The sequence below is a fragment of the Thermobia domestica genome, chromosome 10 (assembly GCF_964235325.1).
Source record: "Thermobia domestica chromosome 10, izTheDome1.hap1.1, whole genome shotgun sequence".
NCBI classification, from domain to species: domain Eukaryota; kingdom Metazoa; phylum Arthropoda; class Insecta; order Zygentoma; family Lepismatidae; genus Thermobia; species Thermobia domestica.
This window is the reverse complement of record NC_137463.1, coordinates 117,656,783-117,682,124: the sequence shown is the minus strand read 5'-3', so window position 1 is coordinate 117,682,124 and position 25,342 is coordinate 117,656,783. Positions and strand designations below refer to the sequence as shown.

The 25,342-nt window shown below is 34.8% G+C and overlaps 1 protein-coding gene across 2 annotated transcripts in view; it reads left to right on the top strand.

Annotated features, from left to right (window-relative positions):
• Positions 1-25,342, top strand: part of LOC145662067 (putative fatty acyl-CoA reductase CG5065) — a 122,586-nt gene that overhangs the window by 33,635 nt on the left and 63,609 nt on the right. For both annotated transcript variants that reach the window (XM_081727404.1, XM_081727402.1), the window contains exons 3-4: positions 15,253-15,501; positions 22,009-22,154. In XM_081727404.1, coding sequence (XP_081583530.1) covers positions 15,253-15,501; positions 22,009-22,154 — 395 coding nt within the window. The remainder of the gene's footprint in view (positions 1-15,252; positions 15,502-22,008; positions 22,155-25,342) is intronic.

Below are 25,342 nucleotides of genomic sequence, written 5' to 3'. Positions count from 1 at the left end.
TAACAAAAGTGTTAGTAACATAATGTTAGTAAAACACTTTTAGTGCAAAAGTTAATGTTTAATGTTCTAACAATAAACATTCTGCATTCTAGTTTATCAGTAACGTTAGAAACAATATGTGGTGTAATTGTCTGCAAGAAAAGTTTTCTGGAACTTCGTTTAACAAAACAGTTCGTAACATAATGTTAGTAAAACACTTTAATGCAAAAGTTAATGTTTAATGTTGTAACAATAAAAGATTCTGCATTCTAGTATATAAGACTCATGCCAGAATAAGGGTTTTCGCTTTGCTCTCAAGACAGAAAAAGAAGAAACTCGTATCCACGAAACTTGTGAAATTTGGCGAGTAGCAACTCGAGAAATTTCACTTCGTGGATACGAGTTTCTTCTTTTTCTGTCTTGAGAGCAAAGCGAAAACCCTTATTCTGGCATGAGTCTTATATACTAGAATGCAGAATCTTTTATTGTTACAACATTAAACATTAACTTTTGCATTAAAGTGTTTTACTAACATTATGTTACGAACTGTTTTGTTAAACGAAGTTCCAGAAAACTTTTCTTGCAGACAATTACACCACATATTGTTTCTAACGTTACTGATAAACTAGAATGCAGAATGTTTATTGTTAGAACATTAAACATTAACTTTTGCACTAAAAGTGTTTTACTAACATTATGTTACTAACACTTTTGTTAAACGAAGTTCCGGAAAAACTTTTCTTGCAGAAAATTACACTACATATTATTTCTTCGGATAAACTAAAATGCAGAATGTTTATTGTTACAACACTATACAGATAAATTTTGCACTAAAAAATTCTACTAACATATTTTGTTACAAACTTTTTGTTAAAATGTATTTCAGAAACTTTTCTTGCAGACAATTACACCACATATTGTTTCTAACGATTCTGATAAACTAGAATGCAGAATGTTTATTGTTACAACGTTAACATTAACTTTTTGCACTAAAAATTTTTATTAACATATCTTGTTACCAACTTTTTCTGTTAAACTGTATTTCAGAAACTTTTCTTGAGAAAATTATGCCACATATTGTTTCTTCGGATAAACTAAAATGCAGAATGTTTATTGCTACAACACTATACAGATAAAATTTTGCACTAAAAAATGTTTTACTAACATTTCGTTACAAACCTTTATTTTTTGTTGTTAAACTAAATTCCAGAAACTTTTCTTGCAGAAAATTGACACTACATTCTTTTCTAACTTCTGAGAAACTAAAATGTAGAAACGTTTTGGTTACAATATACATTAACTTTTGCACTAAAATTTTTATTAACATATTTTTTTACCAACTTTTTCTGTTAAACTGAATTTCAGAAATATTTCTCTTGCAGGGGAATACACTACATATTGTTTCTTCGGATAAACTAAGATGCAGAAAATTTTCCTTTCATTGAAAATGTATTATAGGAACTTTTAAATAGTATGAATACAAACATTTACTTATATAGATAATAAACAAACAAACTTTATACTTAAATATGAAACTAAAATATCAAAAAGTAATCATAACAAGTGCACTTACAATTGGAATCCAATTTTGAACAATTGAGATAGTTAACATCTAAACCTCCACTGCTAAAGACTTAGAAATAATTGATTTGCTCAATTATAATTTATTATGATGTAACGTAGTCTTCACAGTAATAACTAGTTGGTTCATAAGTTAAAAATTTACTGATTTAAATGTGCAACTGATGGATGTAATTTAGTAGTGGATGAACAAAATAAGTTCATAAAATGCTGAATAGCTTATATCACGTATTAGGACCTTGGAAAAACAAAACATATAGCCAAAATACATATCAGTATGATTACTTTTCAGCTATATAGTCAAAACAATTATATATCGTTAAAAATAATATTTAGGCATATCTTTAAAAATGTATCAAAATACCACTAAATGTCTTCAAATACGTGTCTAACTACATTACTTGTGAATAGCGTGCGCATTTTTAACTGGATATGTCAAATAAAATTATAGAAAATTTTAAAAATCTTTATCAAATATTTTAGTTTAATAACTAAATATGATTTCAATTGTCTCTCTAAATTCACAAATCTCTTATTTCCTTACACATTCTCCTTTTACAACTTTTCAACATGATTCTGTTTCACCCTTCTTCTGTAACTTAAAACATGCTCACATCACAATACTCTAAGGTTTCCATAGTCGTCTAGCTACACAAAACTTTTCAACTATCTTCTAGTAATTGAAATAATATACCAATCAGTACAATATCGAATAATTAAAACTAACTGTATAAACAAAATGCTTTGCATGTTCATGTTTATAATAAAGAAACGAAAATACAATTAATGTATGTGAAACTAAAAAACTATTAGGACGTAAAAATAAATAATTTAAATCATCCACCGTCTGTGCTTCTAACGTTTTTCAGTGTTGCCAACTGCTAGATCATTTTCCTGTCGCTGTAGAAAAAAATGTAACGTTCAGCTTAAATATAAAAGTGTAACTTTCATATGTATTCAAATGATATCAATCATCTCCTGAACGAAGGTCTCCATCATTTTCTTCTACATGTTTCCATTAGCTGATCTTTTCCATTTGTACAGTTTCTGCTAAACGGCAGGTTATATCTATACATTTTGTATTCGATTGTCTTCTATGTACATCGCTTCTTATCTCTAGAAAATCCAATGTATGTTATTTCTCGTCCATCTTCTATCTGTTCTAGGTATGTGACCCACCAGTTCCGTTTCTGCTTCATTGCAGAGTATGTCACATCCTACATAGCATAAGTTTGCGCTTCACTTGCACTAGACTTGCGAAACTTTAAAAAGTTATCTGATCTCTAAGTTAGCAGCAAGCGAGCATCTGCAAGAATCTAACAATCTGTCAGTTACATACTAGTAGCCAACTTGCATTAAAAGTTGTGAATTGCTGATTTACACACAGTTAGGGCCATTTTCGTTTCGCTTGCTATTCTTCACTTCCTTCTTAGAAGTCTTACGATCATAGTATAGCCGGAAATTCCTCAATATCAAATATAAGAACACAATTATATTTCAAACAAAACAATTTGAATGCAATATGTTTTGTTAAAAATATTAAGCAGTCATTTATTAGGGCTGTCTCGATTTTGTTTGAAGTATAGCAAATATAATTATAGTAATAATTATATAAATACAAAATAGATTGCAGCACACTTCCTAATGCAATTTTTTGTCACAGAAATCACAAACTTCCAAAAAAGAAACTTATGAAACATTATTTAAAAATACGTTATTTTTACGTAGCATAAATGTCAAGTATACTGCGTAAAGCTTTCATTATATCTAAAATGCAACCCATCCTAACTCTTAATAGAGCTAGTTACATCATGCAGACGGTGTGTAGGCCAGTTAAAGGGTATGCTTTATCCAGTGCTATCTTAAAACAAGCCACTTTTCATTTGCTTGTTTTTATACAGTAGATATTGTTACCGAATTAAAACTACTATCCTTATTGTAACAGCAAGGCGTCTCAGTAACTCAGTCACGGTAATTCCTAATAGGTCGGTTAAGCCAATTGTTGTTATTATCTGAGCTGCCTCGTCTCTGACGGCAAACATGGCGCTAGTGTACAGGAAATTTGCGGACCTACAAAATTTCAAAGCTAATAAATCTTGTCATAAACTTAAATACTATAATCAGTATATAAGGATAATTCCAATAATAAGTACATTAATCACACTATTAGATGCCGTTACCTGCACTGCCAAATAAACGTTTATCTCTTATATTCCGTAACAACAAGTGTCGCTACCTACCTTGATTAGATGACTACAAGTTGTCCCTAACGTACACTACCTGTTATTACATATATATCTCCTCTTACTAGTCACTTCTCATACAAAGTCGCTCGGCGAGAAACAAATATGTTTTCTATATTTAAAGTGTCTTTAAACCATGCAATCAACGTGATTAATATTAGACAACTTATTATTCTCGGTTCATTTTAGCACACTGCAGTACGCAGTATTAGTACTATGTACTAATTTCATACACAGAATTTCAATAAAGAAGATTCTTCGTTAACTAATATCGTATCATGTTCTAATTACTTTTACATTATCCCCATCTAAAAATTCTTGATCTAAAAAATCTATGACCTAATGCCTCAATAAAATAGTATGGTTATGTCTCATACGAAATGTCTTCCTTTCATCCAAAGAAACATTATGTCTGTTTCCCTCTACCACTATTATTTCTTCCCTTCATAAATTACTTATAAGTATTCGCTTTTATCCGTCTACTTTACCCTAAACCCTAGATATATAATATTAGCAAAACAAAATAATCTCACTGATAATGTTAGTATAAAAACGTCCCAGCGTGTATGTCACATACGCACGTAAAATTACATTCTTGGTACTAATTCTTGTTCTCCATACTGTCTAATATATTCCGATAATTTAATGGCTAGCAGGACGCTTTTCGTACACGTAGGTCCAAGTTTGATTCACAGTGCTTTTTTCATATAAACCATAATAATATTTTACTTTTTTAAACTAGTTTCCCATCTTTCATAGCAAGGAAGTGTAAGCCTAAAACGTTAAAGTAAAAAACCATATGCTCTATACCTACAAAAGGCGCTTGTCCGACATTCAATTAATGAAACTGAGACGCGACTTTGAGCTAAATAACATTTTCAAATACTCTCCTCTCATTTACAACACAAAACTCCTATCTATTAGTTTAGGACCGCTGTAAATCACGAAGTGAATATATAATATAAAACACGAAGCTTACCAAAAGAAATTAACTATATACCGTATTTTAGTTCACGTAACTGTTTCAAACACGAATAAATCTTCTTTGTGGCTACGTGGTTAGCGTACGCGCCTTTGGCGTGGGGATTGAATTCCCTGCTGAAGCTCAAGGATTCTAATTCAACGTTAATCAGTAGGTCCATGTCCCACATAACTATGGTGCTAAAAAGGGACGCTAAACTTCAAATCAAATACGATTATTTGTACCATCAAGGAACAATAAGAAAAAATCTAAATTTTCTCATAAAATGATTACAAAAGTATCACATACCAAGCTTTTATTCAGCTCCTGCATTTTACAAACAACATTTTTTCCAGATGCGCCTCAAAATGAAAAAGGTTGGAAACCACTGACATATGCTAACAATTATAAAAATATTATTCGTCACCGAAATTCAAACTTATGTTCAGTTCAATAGTACTAAAGATAAAAATAAGCAAAATTCAAAGCAGGTGTAGGCTACCCAGTTCCTTTCCCCTACTGTAAATGTTAATACCACACACAAAAAATAATAAAAATTAATACCATATTACATAAGTAATCAGTTTCACACATCATTTAATGGTCTTTTCATGTAACACTAACTTCTTATATTTTGAAGATATGCTATGGTCCTATGAACAAGAAAATAATCGCATATTTATTATAACATTTCTCTGTCTGTGTGTCTACGCAACTATTCTTTTAATATGTAAAATAATAACTACGTCTAGTCCTACGGAAAGGTCCAAACAATCCAAAATTCCTTGCTATTTGTTTATTGTATTTGGCTTTCGGCGCGGAAGATCATAATTCGATTCCCGGCAACGTCACAGGTTGTGTTCAATTTCTAGTGCCATATAAGTAAAAACTCCATCGAGCAAAAAATCTAGCGTACGGTTTTCCACGTGGGAGAGCCCTGGTTCGAATCCAAGTGCAATGACCAATATTGAATCCCTGTAGCCTCCACATTACATTACACTATACATTAGTTAATTTATAATTCCATAAAAGTACACCGAGTCATATTATTTTCAATGCCGGAAAATCCGCAATCAATTTCCGTTAAAAACAAACACTTCCGTCCCCCTTATACTTCCAACAATTACAAGTGTTTTACGTGTATTTCATTTACAATATCACTTCTCATATGGAAAGAAAACATGAACAAGTATGAAACAAGAAAAGGAAAATATGATATACACAGTTAGTACTTACCAATGATTTTCTCTTCAAGTGTCGATTTTGTTTCTTCTTTCGAAGTACTTTCTCAACGTTAAGCAATGCCGAAGTCTTTTATCGCATTGTATGAGTCATGCAAATGTTTTCGTATTTATATTACCTCATGTGACCTTCAGAACATTCGAGATGCTTCTCGAAGATCTCTGTCCCTCTGTGTTCCTCTTCTTTGTCCCTCCGAATTCTGGTCACGTTGCAGTTTACCTGCTGTTTTCCCAAACAATTAATCTTTAAAGGATTGCGTTTCCGTTTCAAAAAGTCTTTTAAAAGCAAACGGTTGACATTAATTATATACTTCAAGAACCATGCGTAAATTCTTTACATTATTAATTACTTCCTTTATATTAGAATGTCCACTATACCCAGAACTAAATTAACATTATTTTCTCATTTAAACCCAAAACAATTTATTTTCAGTAAATAACGTTGTTTTATTTAAATTTGTCACTACAATTCAAAGCACTACAAAGTCTGCCGATTCAATCCATCTAATGTCACACCCTCATTACAAATTCATTCAACTTCTCACTTTAAAAGACTAAATGCAAAGATCATTATATATGGGCGAGCTCTGTTTAGACATTCAAAATGTTACAAAGTACACAAAAATAATTAATCAACATGAAGTACAAACACAGCCGACCGTTTCCTTTAATTTCATATTCAAACCTTTATCACAAAATAATTCATCCTGTCACTTTAACATGCTCTACAAAGGAACGCATATAAAAAGAAAAGTGGACAAAAAATATGTAGGTCGTTATTACGTACGCAAAATAATTAGACTACAGTCCGATACAGCATAATTACATGTTAGTAATTGTTCCTAAAGTACCGGTAATAATTCAAGTTCAATTGAACCTTTGTACTTCAATGAGAGTACTTAGAGTAATTACAATATTCGTTACTTCAATGACAGTATGTACGTAGAGTATAAGTACTTTCAAGGTCAAAAAAAAGGACGTATGGGTATTACTCTACTAATGTTACCCAATTTGTGCATCTGCTGAAAATAATGAACTTAGGAATTTAGAGAGCATTTTCCGCTTTAGAAAATGTGTGCTTGGTAAAGAATGTAGAGAATTAGCTGAGTCAGGCACGTAGCTAGAATATGGTAATAGGAAGGGGGGGTCTGTCACGAAATACTGTGGTTATTTATCAGGGGCTCAATCATTCTAAACTATTTTATTGGCAACATATATTGGTTCGTTTAGCCAAGATTTCTATTAGGGGAATGATATGAAATACTGTGGTTACACACCAGAGGCTCGATCAATCTAAATATTTTACTGACATCATACCCATATTGATTGGTTAGGACAATAAAATGAGGATATATTAGTAAGTATTTTAATAAGAGGCTATGAAGAAATCTCGAGTAAAAATATATAAAAAAGTATTGAAAAAGATATAGTCTTCCGAGGTCATTCGAACAGTGTCGAGAATTTTGCGTCTGGGAAATTTGCGCCCTACCTCAAGAACGGTTAAAATTGCCCCTGCGATGTACCTCCACCGGGAAGTTTGAGCCCTGCGAAATAAAAGAACCTATTGGAGCTTACGCATTTGCTCGGAGGGCTGACATTACAGCATAAACAATCCTCCCCCCACAACCATGCCATTTGTAATTTATTTTCATTGTGACTATATAAGGGGAGAATAAACTTCAATATAAGCCAAAAGAACACTGGCCGCAACGCAATCACTGCTTCTTCCAGAGATAATTTTGGGGGAACACTGGCCTACCCAGAGCTCCCAGAGTGCCCCCTCGGAGGAGACCAAAATAATACGTCTATAATATAATAATAAATAGAATAGTACCAGCAGTGATCCCCCTCCGGAATACTAAGTGTGCCCCCGGAACATTTTTTCTGAAAGAACGACTGAACGCAATTGTGTGTTTGAAGTGTAATTCCAGCAAGTAAACACACTGTACATAGTTTTCTTGATAATATTACTGAACTGTTTTTACATTCACTTTACATTTTCTTTTCTATATTTTGTGTCCTGAAAAGCCAAACAACTCGCAAGGATTGTGAACAGAGATATCTGGGTAGAGCCAAACAGCCTTTTGTAGATTAAATTGTACTCTTTGATTATATTAATAAATAATTATATATCAGTCATTTATACTTTTATTGTAAATTTTGTAGTTATAATGAAAAATTGTATTTGTATGGATTGCCCTTTAGTGAACTAAAATTGTATTATTTTCAATTGTTCGGAATATTATAACGGATGGAGTAACTCACTGAGACGATGAGAGGCAAGCCTAGTTCAAGTGTGAGTGGAAATTACTTTACACAATACAAAACTAAGTTGAATTGTAGGGCGCTAACATCCCAGTGCAAATATATAGCCGGCGCATTTTCCTCTCTTTTTGGGGTAGGGCGCAAACATCCCAGTGCAAATATATTGCGAGTGCATTTTTTCCTATTTTTGTGGTAGGGCGCAAATTTCCCGGGCGCAAAATTCTCGCATTCAAGGAAAATATAATGTCCGTGAAGTTGACAAGCCACTTATGTCAGACTCCAATTTCGACTTTAAACGTCGCTAGTGCTATATTAGTGTTCTATAGTGACGCAAATCGTTAGTACTTCACAGATAACGTGTGCTTTTTAATTAATGGATATAAGTCTTCTACCTGCATGTCAACACTCCCACTTCTAAGAATCATCTCAAAAATGAAGTTAACCGTTAGAGCAAGTAAATGCTCATTAGTGCCATTAACATTAGCGTTAATGCCTCCATCGTACGGCCCTTTGAGCAATAATAACACCACGCTCTTTGCTAGAGTCTCAATGCGTCCCTATATTCTCGCGAACATTCTGACATGCCCAAGTTAGTTACTTATTTTTTGAACTATTGTTTATCTGTTATTGTTTATTGTTTTTTCCAATTCTGCAGAGTAGTCCTTACATTAATATGCCATTGTCCTTGATAATCATTGCGTATTTACAAGCAGTTTGTTATTACTGTTAGAAGATATAAAAAAAACAACAGATAAAATCTATCACTTAACGGTTCATATTTTTCTTTACAGTACATAAATGATTAATAATAATAATAATAATAATAATAATAATAATAATAATAATAATAATAATAATAATAATAATAATAATAATAATAAGACTATTCCAGCATAAAAGTTATCCATTGCATCACACTAGCAACAAGCGACGCATATTTTAACTTCATAAAAATTCGTTTCTCACGATTTTCTGGAAAACTACGTATGATAAAATCTTCATTATGTCAAGTTGTTTATCTCAGTGTGATATATGTCTTAGCTCTGGACAATATCACAGTAAAACAAAAATTAAATATTAGGAGTACATCGTACTTTTGGACTACATCTCATTAACCATGGGAAGATTGAGTAGTGTATACTTTAGGATGTAAATTCAGCTTAACTTGCATCATACATTCTTAGGATTACAAAAAGGAAATTTGTTCGTTTGCATTTGAACAAAATTCTTAAGATTACAAAAAGAAAAAATAATTTTTCCGAATTCCGGAATTTTTCTGAATTCCGGATTTTTTTCGAATTCCGGAATTTTTCCGAATTCCGGAATTTTCCGATTTTACTTTCCGTATTCCGGAATTGGCCATCCCTAGTATAAACAGGTTTGCACCACGATCATAAAGCCATTACTAAGGGAGAAACCGCATGGAGAACAAAGATCAACACAGTTTTGCCAGTCTGCAGCAAAAGAAATAACTTTCATCTGGGTGAATTTTCACCCATATTTCCTTTGAGGGGTTAAACTCATTTCGTGGCAATATGTTAATAATTGTTTTAATCTTGAAAAACTAAGTAGGATGATAAATATATTAAATATTTAATCAAAGAAATGATGTAGTATATAATTTCCAGCCTTGTGATTATTGCTTATTCATTTTTATAGAAAGTGTATTTGCGTTATGCTTACATGTTCCTTGCAGAAAACTTTTATAAAATGGAATGTGAAAAGTACAATAAATGTAGCAATGATCGGGAGATTGTACAAGAACATATGCAGGGTTATAGTTGAGATTATACGGGAATACGCTGTACATTCTGCTAAATCTCACGTCAGTCATTATCGTAAACCTTCTGCTTCAAAGCGTATAGTATTTTTTTTTGTTTATATTTGTTTACTTATTTATTTAATCGGTGCATGACTCCAGTAATTAAGTGACTAGATCACTTTCTTTTCAAAATTGATTATGATAGTTAGCTTTGGTCGATGATGTCCTAACTCATTTCTAATCTTTCACAATCCGTCAATGCACTAAATGATATACAGTAATTTACAACCGCTCAACAGAATTCTCCATAGTTTTCGAGTTCTCGTCTGGAGACACATATTGCACTATGTGGCAACGTCACAAATAAAGAACCATATATTAGATCTACCGATCTATCAAATAGTTCTATCGATTCTTTCCAGATGGCAGCTTAAGTTGATATTGATTAACATTAGCATCAGTTATTAGTGTAGCAATCGATTCAACTGCTTGTTGTATTCGTATTGTAATGCTAATGGTTCCAAGTTAATCTGAGACGTTGCCATATTGTAAAATTTTGATACCCCATAGCGGCTGAAGGAAGCCCCGGAGGTCAATCATATAACATTTTCGCTTTTTTTTTCGACCTGTAGAATAGTGCTTTGTGGTCTGTGGGCGCCATTTTTAGAACACCCGATATAATGGACGGTATACGAAAGTATACGGTGTATACCAACCAATATTTTTATAGCTCAGCATACAATTACTTAAATTCAGAGATGTAATGGAGGTACAAGGGTGGGTCATATGGGAAGGAAATAATAAATACTGGTAAGCAGAGTATTATCATACAATCATACAATATTAGCAGTTCATGTATCAAACATTGTTGCGCTCTCACCGTCACTACCTATAAAAACTGACTCAAGATATTGATAGAGTAGCAGTCTCCGAGCTAAACAGTGTGCTTCCCACACTACTTCGTGGGCCAGATTTATCTTGTATCTACAGTCTATCACGATATATACACGTGCCTGGTTTTTGGGTTATGGAGATATTCAAGACTTATGACTTACCCCTGTATATGTGAAATAAATCTCTAATTATTCTAAGATGATTACGACATTTATTCATATATTTGGGAGGGATTCGATACAATATTCTCTCAAACAAATGCTTTTTTCATTTACATGATTAAAAAACATAAAAAGTAAAACATAAACATACTATGAAAAAAGTGTAAAGGTACTTGCTATTGTTACCATGGGTAAAACTGCTACCATGTTTGTTATTTGCTCTTCATCCATTTCTATTTCTTCATGCATCAAACTATTACAGAATAAAAGTAAAATGACCTTAGCAAAAAACATTCATCTATGTTCGTCAGCGTAGTGCTGCAAAATAACGGAACTGACAAAAGTTTTCAGTATACAGTATCTCCCACTATTTCGTTGCTAGATGCCAAGCAAATAATGTTTCTTCTAGATGCAACCCTGAATAAGTTTTCCACACCAATGAGATCCGCCCACCATCTGCAGAAGGTGTGTCAGAAACTCATACGAATACTCAAATTGGACTTGGGCATGGTCCGTTTACATTAATAAGGTACCCCGAATCCTACTTGAGATTAGAATTGAATTGTTAAAACTATCGCCTGTTGTGTTTGAACTATTAACAACAATATTTGTCACCTTGGTTAATAATGTGTCTACTACTTCTTCATAGTGTCTCTTTTAGCTTCTGTTAATAGCTATTTAGATCGTTTTGTAAATAATAAGCAAATAAATATTAGTGCTAGAAATATTAATACTTACACTATCTATTCACACGTTTTCTGTCTATAATAGGATGTTTCCCTTTTAGATCACTAATAGTTCGGTCTTCAGTTTTGTAACTATAACCTGACGAGTTAGTAGTGTGTACTGTACATACTATGCGACATCCAAATTAACGTTATCGTTAATCGATTCGTTCGTAACCCCAAATCTCCAATGAGAAAGTTGCTTGAAAAGGTCGAATATTGCTGCATGTTGATAAGTTTCTTGTCTCACTAAGAACATACATCATGTCAGTCAAAACTTACTTCCATATGTCAGCGTTGACAATAGTGCTTTAAGCGGATTGGTTGACGTGAGAGCAGCGCTTTTGGTCAAACGTCAATGCAGTTGCTACGCACAATATTTCTAATATTCTTGTACTTTTGTTCATCATAATGTATTATCGGCTATCCTTGGCAACATAAACTTATTTTTCTACCATACTTGCTCTTTTCTCTATTTTATGATTTTAGTTTTCATGCAGGAAACTGAGAAGCAAATTTCAATTTGCAATAGCAATTTATAAGTTTTACGTTATTCGTTATAATTGTTTCATTCATTTACACAGAAATTATAATCTTACCATTTCAAAATGTAGGTTTATAACAAAAAAGAAGCGAAATATTGTATTTGTTTATAAAAACTTACTACTTAATTTACGACCCGCTCGGGAGAGTAATACTCCCGGAAGTACGTCATGGAGTACAAGGGCAACAAAACGAGCCCTATATCATGGAGTACAAGGGGAATACTACTACTACTTCTTATCTGCACAAAAGTAAATAAATAACTTTTTTGAGTATTATTTTCATATTATTTTAATTTTATGTTATAAAAATGTAGAAAAAAAAAAGTTTCCTCGGGCCGGGTTTGAACTCACGCCAAAAGAGACGTTTATTACTAATATATAGCACTAGCCCACTCGGCCACGAAGACCGACAGCTGCAAGTCTTTGATTTCTGGTATTTTAATGCAACGTGGCAAGAAGTGGATAACGCCAACCAATCAGAACTGTGTTTCTCGTTTCTACTTCCGGGAGCATTACTCTCCTGAGCTAGTCCTCTTAATTTTGTGTTATGAATCAGAGAAAAATAGTAGAATAGTGATCATACTTAATATTTTGTTTTGCATTATAGCATTTGAAATTGGTAATTCATATAATATTCTTTCCTAATAGAATTTGGAGGAAATGAAGTTGCAAAAGAGGCATTCAGAGAAGTTGCAAAAGAGGCACTGTCTGGATTAAGCTAGGGACGAGCAAATAAATAATAGAAATTTCCTTCTACTGATTTTGAACGCACAAACATCGCGTTAATAACTTGTTCACCCAAACTGCATGATTATTTCTTGCATATCTGAATCTTCTTTCAAGATTTGTATAAAGCGCTTTTCTGCTTCATTATAGCTTTTGTTTACAGTCAGCTAAGACTGAGTATGCGGTGAATAATTGGAAGTTATATCCCTTGCAATCTATAAACGTCTTTTATACATTTTATTTATATTTTACGTCATAATAACTTACTTAAAGCAAATTGAATCTGTGAAAAAATTGGGGTTAAAGTGTTCGTAAATGTTTTCATACGTAGCTAGGAGACTGGATATGAAAGTCCACTGAACGTGGTATTCAATAGTTTACTTTCTTGAATTTGGGTACCAGATATTTATAGATATATTATAGGTATATTATATACTTATAGGTATATTTCTTCAAAAATCTTAGTAATAATGTTAATGACAGAAATAGGTCTAAAGCCATCGATACAATTACCGTAGGTTTTAGTGTTAGATGCTATCTTAACAATTTTCCAGGTTTCTGGATAAATATTAACTTTTCTGAGTTGTAGGTGGTTTCCTAGCACAAAAGTTATTGCATGAGAAAGAAGCATTAACATCATTGTTTGGAAATGTTTGAAAAACTTATTTGAAATATTCTGCAAATTAATAAGAGAATATTTTGCAATCTGTTATTACAAGATTATCTTCAATTACACCAGATGCTAGATTACTGTTAACATCATTCACATGTTTCCAAAATTTATTAAGAGCTTCCTTAAGTAACTTTTAATTCTCTTAAAACAGTTGCATTTCTTTCAGTCGAGCCTTAAAGATTCTGCAACAGAAAGAAGAAATATAATCACTGTTACAAAAAGTAGTTTTATATATCTTGTGAGCCAAGTTATTTGCTTTTATATAAGATATGAATTTACTAAGTTATGAATTTAATCTTTTTTTTTTTTTTTTTTTTTGATTGACAAAGAAATAATATTTTTATGGATTATACTATGACGTGTTTACCTTTCTGGCAAATACATTGATGTCCATATTTAACAAAATAATAATAATACTTAATAAGTTTCAGCAATCTGAGAATATAGAAAATGATATTCCCCTTCAGCAAATTGAAGACACTCAGGAACTTCATGCAATTTATAACCTTCCAGAGAAAACCTTTAATCTAAACCGGATAGTGGAATATATCAAGGATTACCATATGCTCATCATACTTGCTAGCATTAGATATAACCAGGTCTAGGTTTGAAATCGACGAATCCACACTTTAATTCATATTATCAAAATATGTTGATATAATTTGAAATTTAACTTTAGAACAATAATCCATACCAGAAAATTCATTATTAATCCAGTCAATTTTTGATATGTTAAAACTAGTGGTGGGCACAAAAACCGGTTTTTCGGCTTTCGGTTTTTCACCGAAACCGGTTTCGGTTTTCTTCAAAACCGGTTCGGTTTTTCACCGAAACCGGTTATCGGTTTTTTACCTGGTCCGGTTTCGGTTTTCTTCAAAACCGATTCCGGTTTTTTTTCCAAAATTTGTTCTATTTCTGACTAGAATGGTGTTTCGTTGTTCTCCGGAAACCGAATCCATTTCCACAGAAATAGTTTTATATGTTTTCGAAAAGTTTTCACCGAAACCAGTTTCAGTGAAAAACCGAACCGGTTTTGGAGAAAACCGAAATGTCGGTTTTTCGGGTTTCGGTTTTTATAGAAACCGGTTTTCGGTTTTTATAAAAACCGGTTTTGCCCATCCCTAGTTAAAACCACCAACAATCGAAACGACGTAATTGAGAAGATTTAGTTTTCCAGTAGCATCATTCCTGAGAAGAGAAACCAGTATGAAAATAAATACATAATATGAGAAGGTTCTAGCTTATATACAAAATCTCAATCGTGTTTTCTTTTAAAGATTAAGTTTGTGGAATATAAGAAAATGATTTGTAATAATCAATAGAGAACCACCGCCTCGTTTGTGTGTTTCATCCTGCAAAGGCATAAATGAGATATCATGTAATTAATTTTATCACTGCAAGAAAGAAAATGCTTTTTGTTCCATGAAAATTAGAAAATTATAAACAATTTTCAATACTTTATTTTTAAGTAGCGTATACTTATATTTATCTTTCAGTTATTCGAATTGCTGAAGAAAACCAGACCAGAATCGATGAAGAAGGTGATTCCTATCAAAGCCGATCTTTCACGCCCGGGATTGGAACTTTCTTCTGTAGACAAAGCAGTCATTGAAGAAAATGTATCAATAGTGTTCCACTCTGCAGCTTCTGTCAGAATGAATGAAACCTTAAAGGAAGCTGTCAATACAAATCTACAAGGAACGTACGAATTGTTAAAAATTTGCAAAAATATGTCGAATTTAGTGGTACGTTAAACTTCTAATTTACTAATAAATAAAGTAACAACTGTATATTAAATAATTAATAGATTATAATAAGTACAACAATAGAGTATTTCCTATATTTTAAGAGTAATTATGCAAGTATTTAACAAAGAGAAATGTGTAGACAGTGGCGAATGCAGAAATTTGTCAAGGGGAGGTTCAAGTCAGTACCGTGCCGTGGGGAGGGCGAGCGGGGCGACAGCCCCGGGCGCGGAAGTGAGGGGGCGCAAAATTCGGGAGAAAAAAGAAAAAGAAGAAAACTTACTTTTAATATATATATGGGGGCGCAGTCGTATACTCTTGCCCTGGGCGCTGATTTTCCATGGCATGGCACTGGTTCAAGCTTTCAAGTTCATTATTTTCAGATGTTTCTGTAGAAATCTTAATATAGTAAAGGTTTATTTTTGCGTAGTATCTTGCTCAAGAAGAGGGAGTAAAACCTTGAAACCTCCTTGCGTTACCTTATTGTTAGTTTCTGTTAGCTTTCTTTCTTTCTTCGAGACGTAGGCCTATTAGATAATAGGACATATTGATATACGGTCAGCTGGTCAATACATTAAAAACGGCGATGTGTCTTTACAATACTGATTCCTAATCTGAAGTCTCATTGTAGATATTCCGTATCGTTCTCAAAAATATAATGCATTAAATACATGCTTACAGGGGAACGGACAAATGAACATACAATAGGTATGACATTGAAAATCGAAGTGTTGGTGTGCGAATCTCGAATTTGTTCGACAATATTCCTTGTTATTTTCTATATAGAGGGCGTTATAAACAAATAGACAAACGGGATCACACTTTTAACGTGACCTCTGATATGCTTTCGTTGTCTCTAGATCTCTTCTTTCTTTTGGTATCAACTACAGAACAATGACCTCGAAATCTACATACAAGTATTTGCTAAGATTACACTGTGTATAGGAGTTCCTACTATTGTCTGAACAACAGTGTAGAAGTTGTCCATACAAGCAAACATGACGTACCTGAAGTTACTGTAAGATTCATCTGAGAGAATCCCTTGTCACATTCGCTGAGAGATGTTGCAATTGAGCCCAAGTGTGATATAGAACATTGTTTCCCAAACTCGTTTCAAGTGAGGTTCAGTTTCATTAAAGAGAATATGAGAATATTCACGAACAAAACACACACACACACATATATATATAGCTCTACCACAATAATCTATGTAGAAGATTGGACAAAAGTGAACCGTACACAGCGATGATCGAGCAATGGACTACATAATTTGACCATACCACGAAACGTCTGATATTTTGCCCGCATGGTCGTGATAAACCTTACAGTACCGTTGGAGGCGATTCCTTACGAATATACCCAATACGTGTTTGACCCAGTACCACGACATATAGAGACTCAGAATGCAGAAAAGAGAGACTTGATGTCATACTCGTTTATCAAGATTCTGAAATTGTAATAATTTCTGTATATTGAAGTAAGAAATACAAAGTTCATTCTACTTCTATGTGTCTTTCTAAGCTTTTTAAAAACGTTTCAAGTCCCTGAATTATCATCCAAAGCTAAAGGAGACAGTGATGATGAGATGGAAGGAATAAAGTGTGAAGAAATGGGGAACTTCCAGAAGCCCACGGACACAATGTTTCTCCACGACGAATCCCACTTGACGGGAGGTAGGATCTTACCAGGGCAGCTTTATAATGTAGTCTCAAAGTTACGTGCCTTCCCCATTAATATGAAATGTAATAATCTAAAAAATTAATTATAGGCATTTATTCCTGTACAGAAAAGAGGAGCGACCGAATAAAGTTTTTAGTTATTTTATTGTGGAGTTTGCATCCCTGATTGATGTCCATGAGATTTTGGGCAACATCGTCTAACAAGGAACATGTTTCGGTTCGAACGCGAGGATCAACATAAAACTTGGTAGACATATACAGGACTAAGTACTGACCACTGTAAAGGGAGTCATTCCCGTGTAAAATTCGTTTTCTGCCGACAGCGCCCCCTATCCTTCGAAACACTAGCAGTTAGATTCTGCGTTATAGGCGCTGAATGAAGATCAATTAGGTGCGTCAGTGTGTGGTAGTAACCTCCAATTAGTATTAGGTGTGGTAGTCAGTGTGGAAAAATGGGGCGGGCTGTTGGCATTAACTCCTTTCCTGTAGTTGAACTGTTAAAAAAGCAAACTAAGGCGCAAAATTATGGATCAAACGTCAGTTGGAGCGGATGATGAGTAATTTGAGACATTTTGTGCACTTTAAGTATCAGTGTGTACGAAAATGAATTAGAAATGATACACAAATAGACACTCTACAGATATTATGAAGAAAATGGCAGGGCACAGGAAGACATCTATGATAGCAGTTCAGAACGGGAATAAAGCAGTGCCGGTACTCCATAGCGGGAACAAGACAGTAGTCAAAGCGAATACGACGTATCTCCAGCACGAAAACTGAAAAGTACAGATGTTTTTTGCAGTTTACGGAAGAGAAAATCCAGAGTATTTACAAAGATTATCATGAAGAAGGATACAACTCGTATAGGAAGTTCCTGGAACGACATAAGAAACTTATTTCGTTAAATAACTGCAAAAAAGTTTGGATTATGGATACGCGCTGTCTACGAACTATGCTAATTCATTTTCGTACTCACTGATAATTACATTGCACAAAAATGTCGCAAATGACTCATCTTTCACTCCAACTGACGTCTGATCCTTAAATTTGCGCGTTAATTTGCCTTTTTAACAGTTCGACTACATGAAGGCGGTTAATGCCAACAGCCCATCCCATTTTTGCACACAGTCTACCATACCTAACACACTAACGCATATGACTGATCTTCACTCAGCGCCTACAACGCGGAATCTAACTGCTAGTGTTTCGAAGGATAGGGGGTGCTTTCGGCAGAAAACAAATTTTACACGGAAATGACTCCCCCTACAGTGGTCAGTACTTTGTCCTGTATATGTCTATCAAGTTTTATATTGATCCTCGCGTTCGAACCGAAACATGTCCCTTGTAAGTAACAACACCTATGTTTCCCTCTGTTTACGTGTTCTTGCTTGCTCTTTCTTGTATTAGCCTACTACAGTGAACAGCCCTACAAGCGCCTGCCCTTATAATGTAATCACACTTTTAAGGTGACTTAAAAGGTGTTTTCTACTTTTCTTCTTATGGGCGACAGGAGAAGAAGGAAGTAGGTGGACGAGGCGAGTAGGTGGGCGGGAACGTTGAACCTCTCAGCTCTGTGCTAGTTTTGTGAGTTCTACAGGACGAAGGCGTGAAGAAAAAGACCTGATTGTCGCGGGAAAGACTAACTCATATTGTCTCCAGGACGAGAGAAAATTATTAACGAAGCATTCATTGCAACACTCATGTACAACTTATTATGAAGAAAGAATTAAAATACTGTCTTAGTACACTTTACGATTTCGAAATTTAATAACATGTGATGTACATAACATAACATGTCCTTTTCTTTTCTTTCTTTCTGTTTTCTTCTTTTGCAAGCATTCTGGGAACGATTGAATGCATTTTAAATTGATTTACGTGTGAAATGTTACTGCGAAAGCAAGCATTTGAAGCCACAGACAAATGTGTAAGTGTTGAAATTGTAATTTAAATAGGCCTATATGGTTATAAAATATGAGTAACTAACTCTATGGCCTATGGAATCCCGAGGTTCAATGCCGCGTTCACAAAAGAGCTCCACTGACTTCTATCCTTAGCTAACTGCATCCAGTTTCTAACTTTGTATTCCAATCTCTGCGAGATCCATCTTAATATTGTCCTCCAATCTGCGCCTGGGTCTTCCTAATGGTCGTTTCCCGATTGGCCTTCCAATCAAGACTTTGAAAGCGTTTCTACTTTCTTCCATTCTAGCTACATGACCTGCCCACCTAAGCCTCCTAGACTTGACGACCCTAGCAATGTTGGGTAAACCGTATAAATTATGTAGTTCCTCGTTATGAAGTTTCCGCCATTTCCCATTCCCGTTCCTCTTGGGTCCGAATATTCGTCTCAGGATCTTGTTCTCAAATACTTTCAGTCTATGTTCTTCCCTCAGAGTAAGTGACCATGTTTCGCAACCATACAGAACAACAGGCATGATTATCGTTTTGTATATTTTAAGCTTCAAATTCCTCGACAGAATTCGCGACGACAAGAGATTTTGAACCGAATAATAACACGAATTCCCTGCTTTTAGTCGGCATTTAATTTCTTCGTGAATATAATTTTCGTCCGTTAATATTGATCCTAAATATTTGAAACTATCTACTTTATCAAAAGTATTATTTAATATTTTAACGCATCCATAATTTGCTGTATTACGGTCCCGACGCACTTCCATGTATTAAGTTTTCTCTGCATTTAGTTCTAAACCCATTTTCCTGCAAGCGTTTAATAAGATCTCTGTATTTCTTTCTATTGTTCTCCTATCATCCCCTATTAAATTTACATCATCAGCATATGCCATAACCTGGTGAATACCGTTCAACTGTAGGCCCTGATTGCTATCTTTGATTTTCCTTATAGCGTATTCCATAACAAAGTTAAATTATAATGGCGACAACGCATCTCCTTGTTTCAGGCCATTTTCGACGTGAAAGCTCGTGGACAAAAATTTTCCTCCCCGGACTTTACTTTGGGACTCATTTAAACATATCTTAATTAATAAATACGAGTAAACAATTATCAAATCATATAGGGTAGGTTTAAGGCGTAGAACACTCACGATAGGTTCAGTAAATTCGGTCTTCGTTACACTTGATGGAATTTCATGCATATTTTAGAGCTTCCACATGGATATTCGAGAGTCATTTCAAAAGTTCTGCACACTAAAAAATATTATGGAAATAAATAATTTATTATACGAAATACCTCTACAGGCCTTCAATTATAAACTCCATTCTATAATATAATTCTATATTCCGGATAGGGCACCTTCATTGATGAGCTGTCTGATCACTCGGGTCACCTCATTGGAACTTTTCCATTGTGACGACTGAGACACAAAATCTCGTATCCAGGTTTCATCAATTGCAACAATCCTTAGTAGAAACTGATCTTCTTTTGTCCGGTAACGTTGAAGCAACTCTTCTGCAATTTTTTTTCCGACACGCTTTCTGCTCTTCACTTAGATCATGTGGAACCCATCTGGCAGCGAATTTTCTCATTTTTGACTTTTCAGTAATGATTCTGTAAACTGACGTGACAGATTCTGTCCTCATATGTAATTTCCTCATATATTTTCCCTCGATCCTCTCTCAAAATGTCATTCACAATAATCTCCGAGGTGTAGTCTGTTGGAGTTGATGGTCTTCCACTTCTTGGGTTGTCCGCAGTGCTTACACGACCTTCACGGAAAGGAGTTGACCACTGTGATTTAGTGCTACGATCCACTACACTATTTTCACAAAGCTCTCGCGGAAATTTCAGTTGGATTCTTTCCACGTGGAGTTTCAATTTTGATATAGAAACAAACGCTGGTCACTATGTGGAATTCGAACTAAGTCGAGTTCACCTTCAATTTTAACACTGAATTTCTCACAACACAGCGACGCAAACCGGCAAACACAGACACAATCGTCAAGCCCAAACTCTGGCTCACAACTGACATAAAATTGAACTTGATAACACTACTCAAACGGTCGCGCATGCGCTCTGTGCAAGACTTTTTAAATGGCCCTCGTATATGGTTAGAAACCACGTCTTCCGCATGGAGCACTAAGGTAGGAGCACATGTGACCTAGGCTCTACGTAAAATAGGAGGTCTACTTCTTGGTGCTGAAAATGAACGGTCGAATGAATTACACATTTGCTTTAGCAATGATTGAAATCGAATGAATACATGAATTTCAAATGTTATCATGAAAATGTTATCGTGTTACAATTTTACAAGGTAATAAATGTTACAAATATATGAGAAGTGAGACTAGTTTTTTTTTTTTTTTGTATCCGTTTCAATTTACACTGTTAATAATAATGTATGTTAATGGGTAATTAATCAAATATTTTTCATAGAATCAATTGAGAAAATGAGTTTGAATTCCTTGTGTTCAGTAAAGTATTTAAAATTAAGTTTAAAAAATTCTATACATGGGACATACACTGTACATACGATTATACAATGTCAAATTGGTTATTTTTACTTTAATATTTGTACTTTACATCAAAATTTTAAGAGTAGCTACAAAATGAAAAAAAAAAAAACACTAGAGACTCTGAAACCGGGGGTTGACGTTGCGGGAGTGAGAGCGGAAGCGAAACCGGTGTCATCATCATTGCCGACGTGACTTCCTCTTGTAGAATTCTCGAGCCGCCACTGGTAACTCACGCACCAGAAGTGAGCCCTCGATCACTGAACCAGCTATCGTGTCTTTCTTAATGTTTCAATCTTTACAATCAGAATTATGTATGAGTTTATATAGTATCTATTCAACTTTACATGATTAATAAACACAATGCTTTTCAAATAATAATGAAAGTTTGTTTATTTTAGGCCTTTGTCCATGTATCTACAGTCTACTCTAATTGTGATAGAGCTAGAGTAGACGAGATATTGTATGAACCAAACTTAGAACCAGAATTTATGCTCCAAATGGTAAAGTGCCTCAAAGATGAATATCTAGAAACTCTCACGCCACAGTAAGTATAACCGAGAGCACACATAAAACACAGATAGTGGTAGGAGCAAAAATTGCTCATTTAATTTATCAAGTTATCAGAAAAGTATTGAGCCTTTAGAGTTCAACATGGACAATACATTTGTTAAGATTGAAAATAACATTATAAACCACATACAGGATGCTCCATTTTGTGCGATGTCTTTCTGCTATTTTTCCGTTAATATCATAATATTGTCGCTATAGAACTTGTGATTTCGGTCAAAAAATTTTGACATGTGATTTCCATAGACCTCTTTTGGAAATAACTTAACACCATTCATGATGTTTTGCAGAAATCGAAACAAATGATAGTCTGAGAGTGCAAGATCCGGGTTATACAATGGATGCAAAGAAACCTCCTAACAAAGTTCTCTCAATTTCTAACGGGTCTTTAAAATGTATGCGATTTGGCGTCGTCAGCGTGGTACATGACACCTTTTCTATTCACCAGTTCCGCCGTTCTTTTTGGTTTGCTGGATGCACTCACGCTAATTATCGACAGTACAGTCCGATTCTATCGATCTGCCAGACAGCAGCAGTTCTTGATGAATAATGACCTATGAATTCTACCAAACGTACAACATAAGGGTCCCCAATGTGGGCATCAATGTGGGCTTTGCCACAGATTGTTCGCCTTCGCCTCGTTTCAATTGCGATTTTTTTTCGCATATTGTTGTCATATGTTATTCATTTACATCACTCGTGATCAGTTACTTCAGAAATAGCTCGAGTTCGTTAGGTTTCAGTAGAAATGCACAGATAGAAATTCAATCGAATAAATGTTTATGAATGAGGTCATGTGCACCGAAATATCAAGCTATGAATGCTTACATCCAGGACTTATACCGACTTTTGCCAGAGTATCATTCACTTTTGCTGTAATTATTCATACACTTTTGCTGTAATTATTCTTGTTTTTGATAAAGTGTCTTGTCCACAAGCAGCACAAATTTCTTTACAAGCCTGTACATCATTTGAACCTTTACCAAAATGTAACGTAGTTTTGCAGAAAGCTCATTTAGCTTCACGACTCAATATCATACGTCTGATTATAAGAATTTAAAAACTTTTGTATATCTTGAATTGTCAGCTGTCAAATGACATTAGAGCTGACTGACTTTGACTCAAGTAGCCTACACTAACGCCATCTCGTGCTCAATAGTCGTAAAATACTCGTAAAATGCTCGTAAAATGCTCAATACTTTTTTGACTACCTTATATAAGCCTGCAATGTTATTAATGCAAATTGTTGTCCCCTGTAATAGCGTTTGAAGTCATAACATTCAAAGTGGGGGAGAGAGAAGCAGGAGTGTTAAAAAAACAAAAGAAAAAAACTACTTTCTTACGAGAATGCTTCGACATAGAGAGTTCACTTACATTGGTGTTCAAGACTTAAGTGTAATGCGAGAGCTGTAGAGACAGAAAAAGTGTCGCGAGCATATAAAATATGTCTGACTGGTCATATTGGTTGTGAGGCATGTTAAACAGGGCGTGACAAGCATAAGCCTAGCTCTTTATGGGAAGAATTTAAATACTAGCATTTGGAGTCGGAATGTGCGCATTCTGTGTAGATTTATTGTAGTGAACGGAGGGCATTGCCGAGTTGAATGTGGTAATAAACAGCAAGGATATGGTACAAAGACATCATTTGAAAGCTCTTACCAACGGTCGAATCATCGGCAGCTTGGAACAAAGTGACACACAGACATCAGTAAGACGAGCCATCAATGTGCCACGAAATGTTGTGTCTATTTTGTGGAAATAGTTTATTGGTACAAAAGGTATCAGCCGTAAGGTCCTTGGAGGTCATCCACTTGTGGGAATTCCATAACAGGACTAATATCTGACCGTAACTGCGCGTCGCAACCAGAACATGCCTGCAACGTAACTGTCAACGGAGCCTACAGCCGTCTCAGAAATGATAGTGTCGCGCCAAACTGTGTACCGGAGACTGGGTACCAATAGTCTGTATACCCGACTACCAGTAACACGTATTTCACCGATCCTGCACAAAAAGATGCCCGTTTGGATTGGTGTCGAAAATGTCACAAGTCGATCCGCAATGAATAGAGCTGCGTACTGTTCACGGATGAATCCCGATACAATTTCCAGAGCTATCTCAATCACATATTGATCTGTCACGAACAAGCAACCCGCTTCCGTCCATTGTACATCGCGAAATGGCATCGGTATGATGGTAGTCTTTGTGTACTGGTTTGGGCAAGCATTTAAATGATCATCTGAAAATCTTCGATGCTGTATCCATCACTGATAAGGAGTACAAGGAACAGGTTGTGTATGCCTATTTGCGGTTTTAAAGGGAACAGTCGGCCCATAGTTTCTGATCATGGACGACAGTGTCCTTCTCCAACGAATCAGTTTAGTGGATGTTTTTCCAGCGATGGAAGACATACAAAACGTCAAGTGGCCAGCGCGCTCTCCCAACCTAAACCCAATTGAACATGCTTGAGACGCTTTAGGAAGACATATTGGAACCTGTCAGCTGACCCCTAGGAAACACCAGGAGCTCTACACAACTCTTCGTGAGGAGTGGAACCAGCTGCCTTAAGAGATTCTCAACAACCTAATCCTCAGCATGGAGCATCAACGCCAGGCGTGTATGGCTGTTCGGGGTTACTATACTCTTTATTAACCTGTTTCTGGTGTTGTCGGTGCGTCTCATAGTATTTTGTGATATGTATATTTCGCCCTATTTTGGGGGGTTTCTGTTGTGTGATCCCTGCTACTATTTTTTTTTTTTTTCAAAGGTGATCTGTTCCGTGTGGTGTATGAGTGGTATGTTGGTATGGTTCTCTTTTTGGCACTTTGATGCAATTTGTTTACCTTCTCTGTGTCCTATATCCTCAAAGAATCATTATTCTTAAGTTTTTGACACCAGTCGTTAAACTATGTAAGATGTGGGATATCTCTAGCCATTAGTTCACTCGTTAAATTACACATGAAATACACTGTAGTTAATCTGTAAACTTTTGACAATAGTGTCGCTTCATTTAATCTACAGTAACTAATTAGTGGGAGGAATATTATTTCAAAAATAATTAGTAGGGGAATTCTACTCATCTTCCCAGGACTTATCATTATGTCATGTAGCCTGGTTTAATGTATATTGTTAGCGACGTTTCAACAGATACAATGGGTGTTGACAAA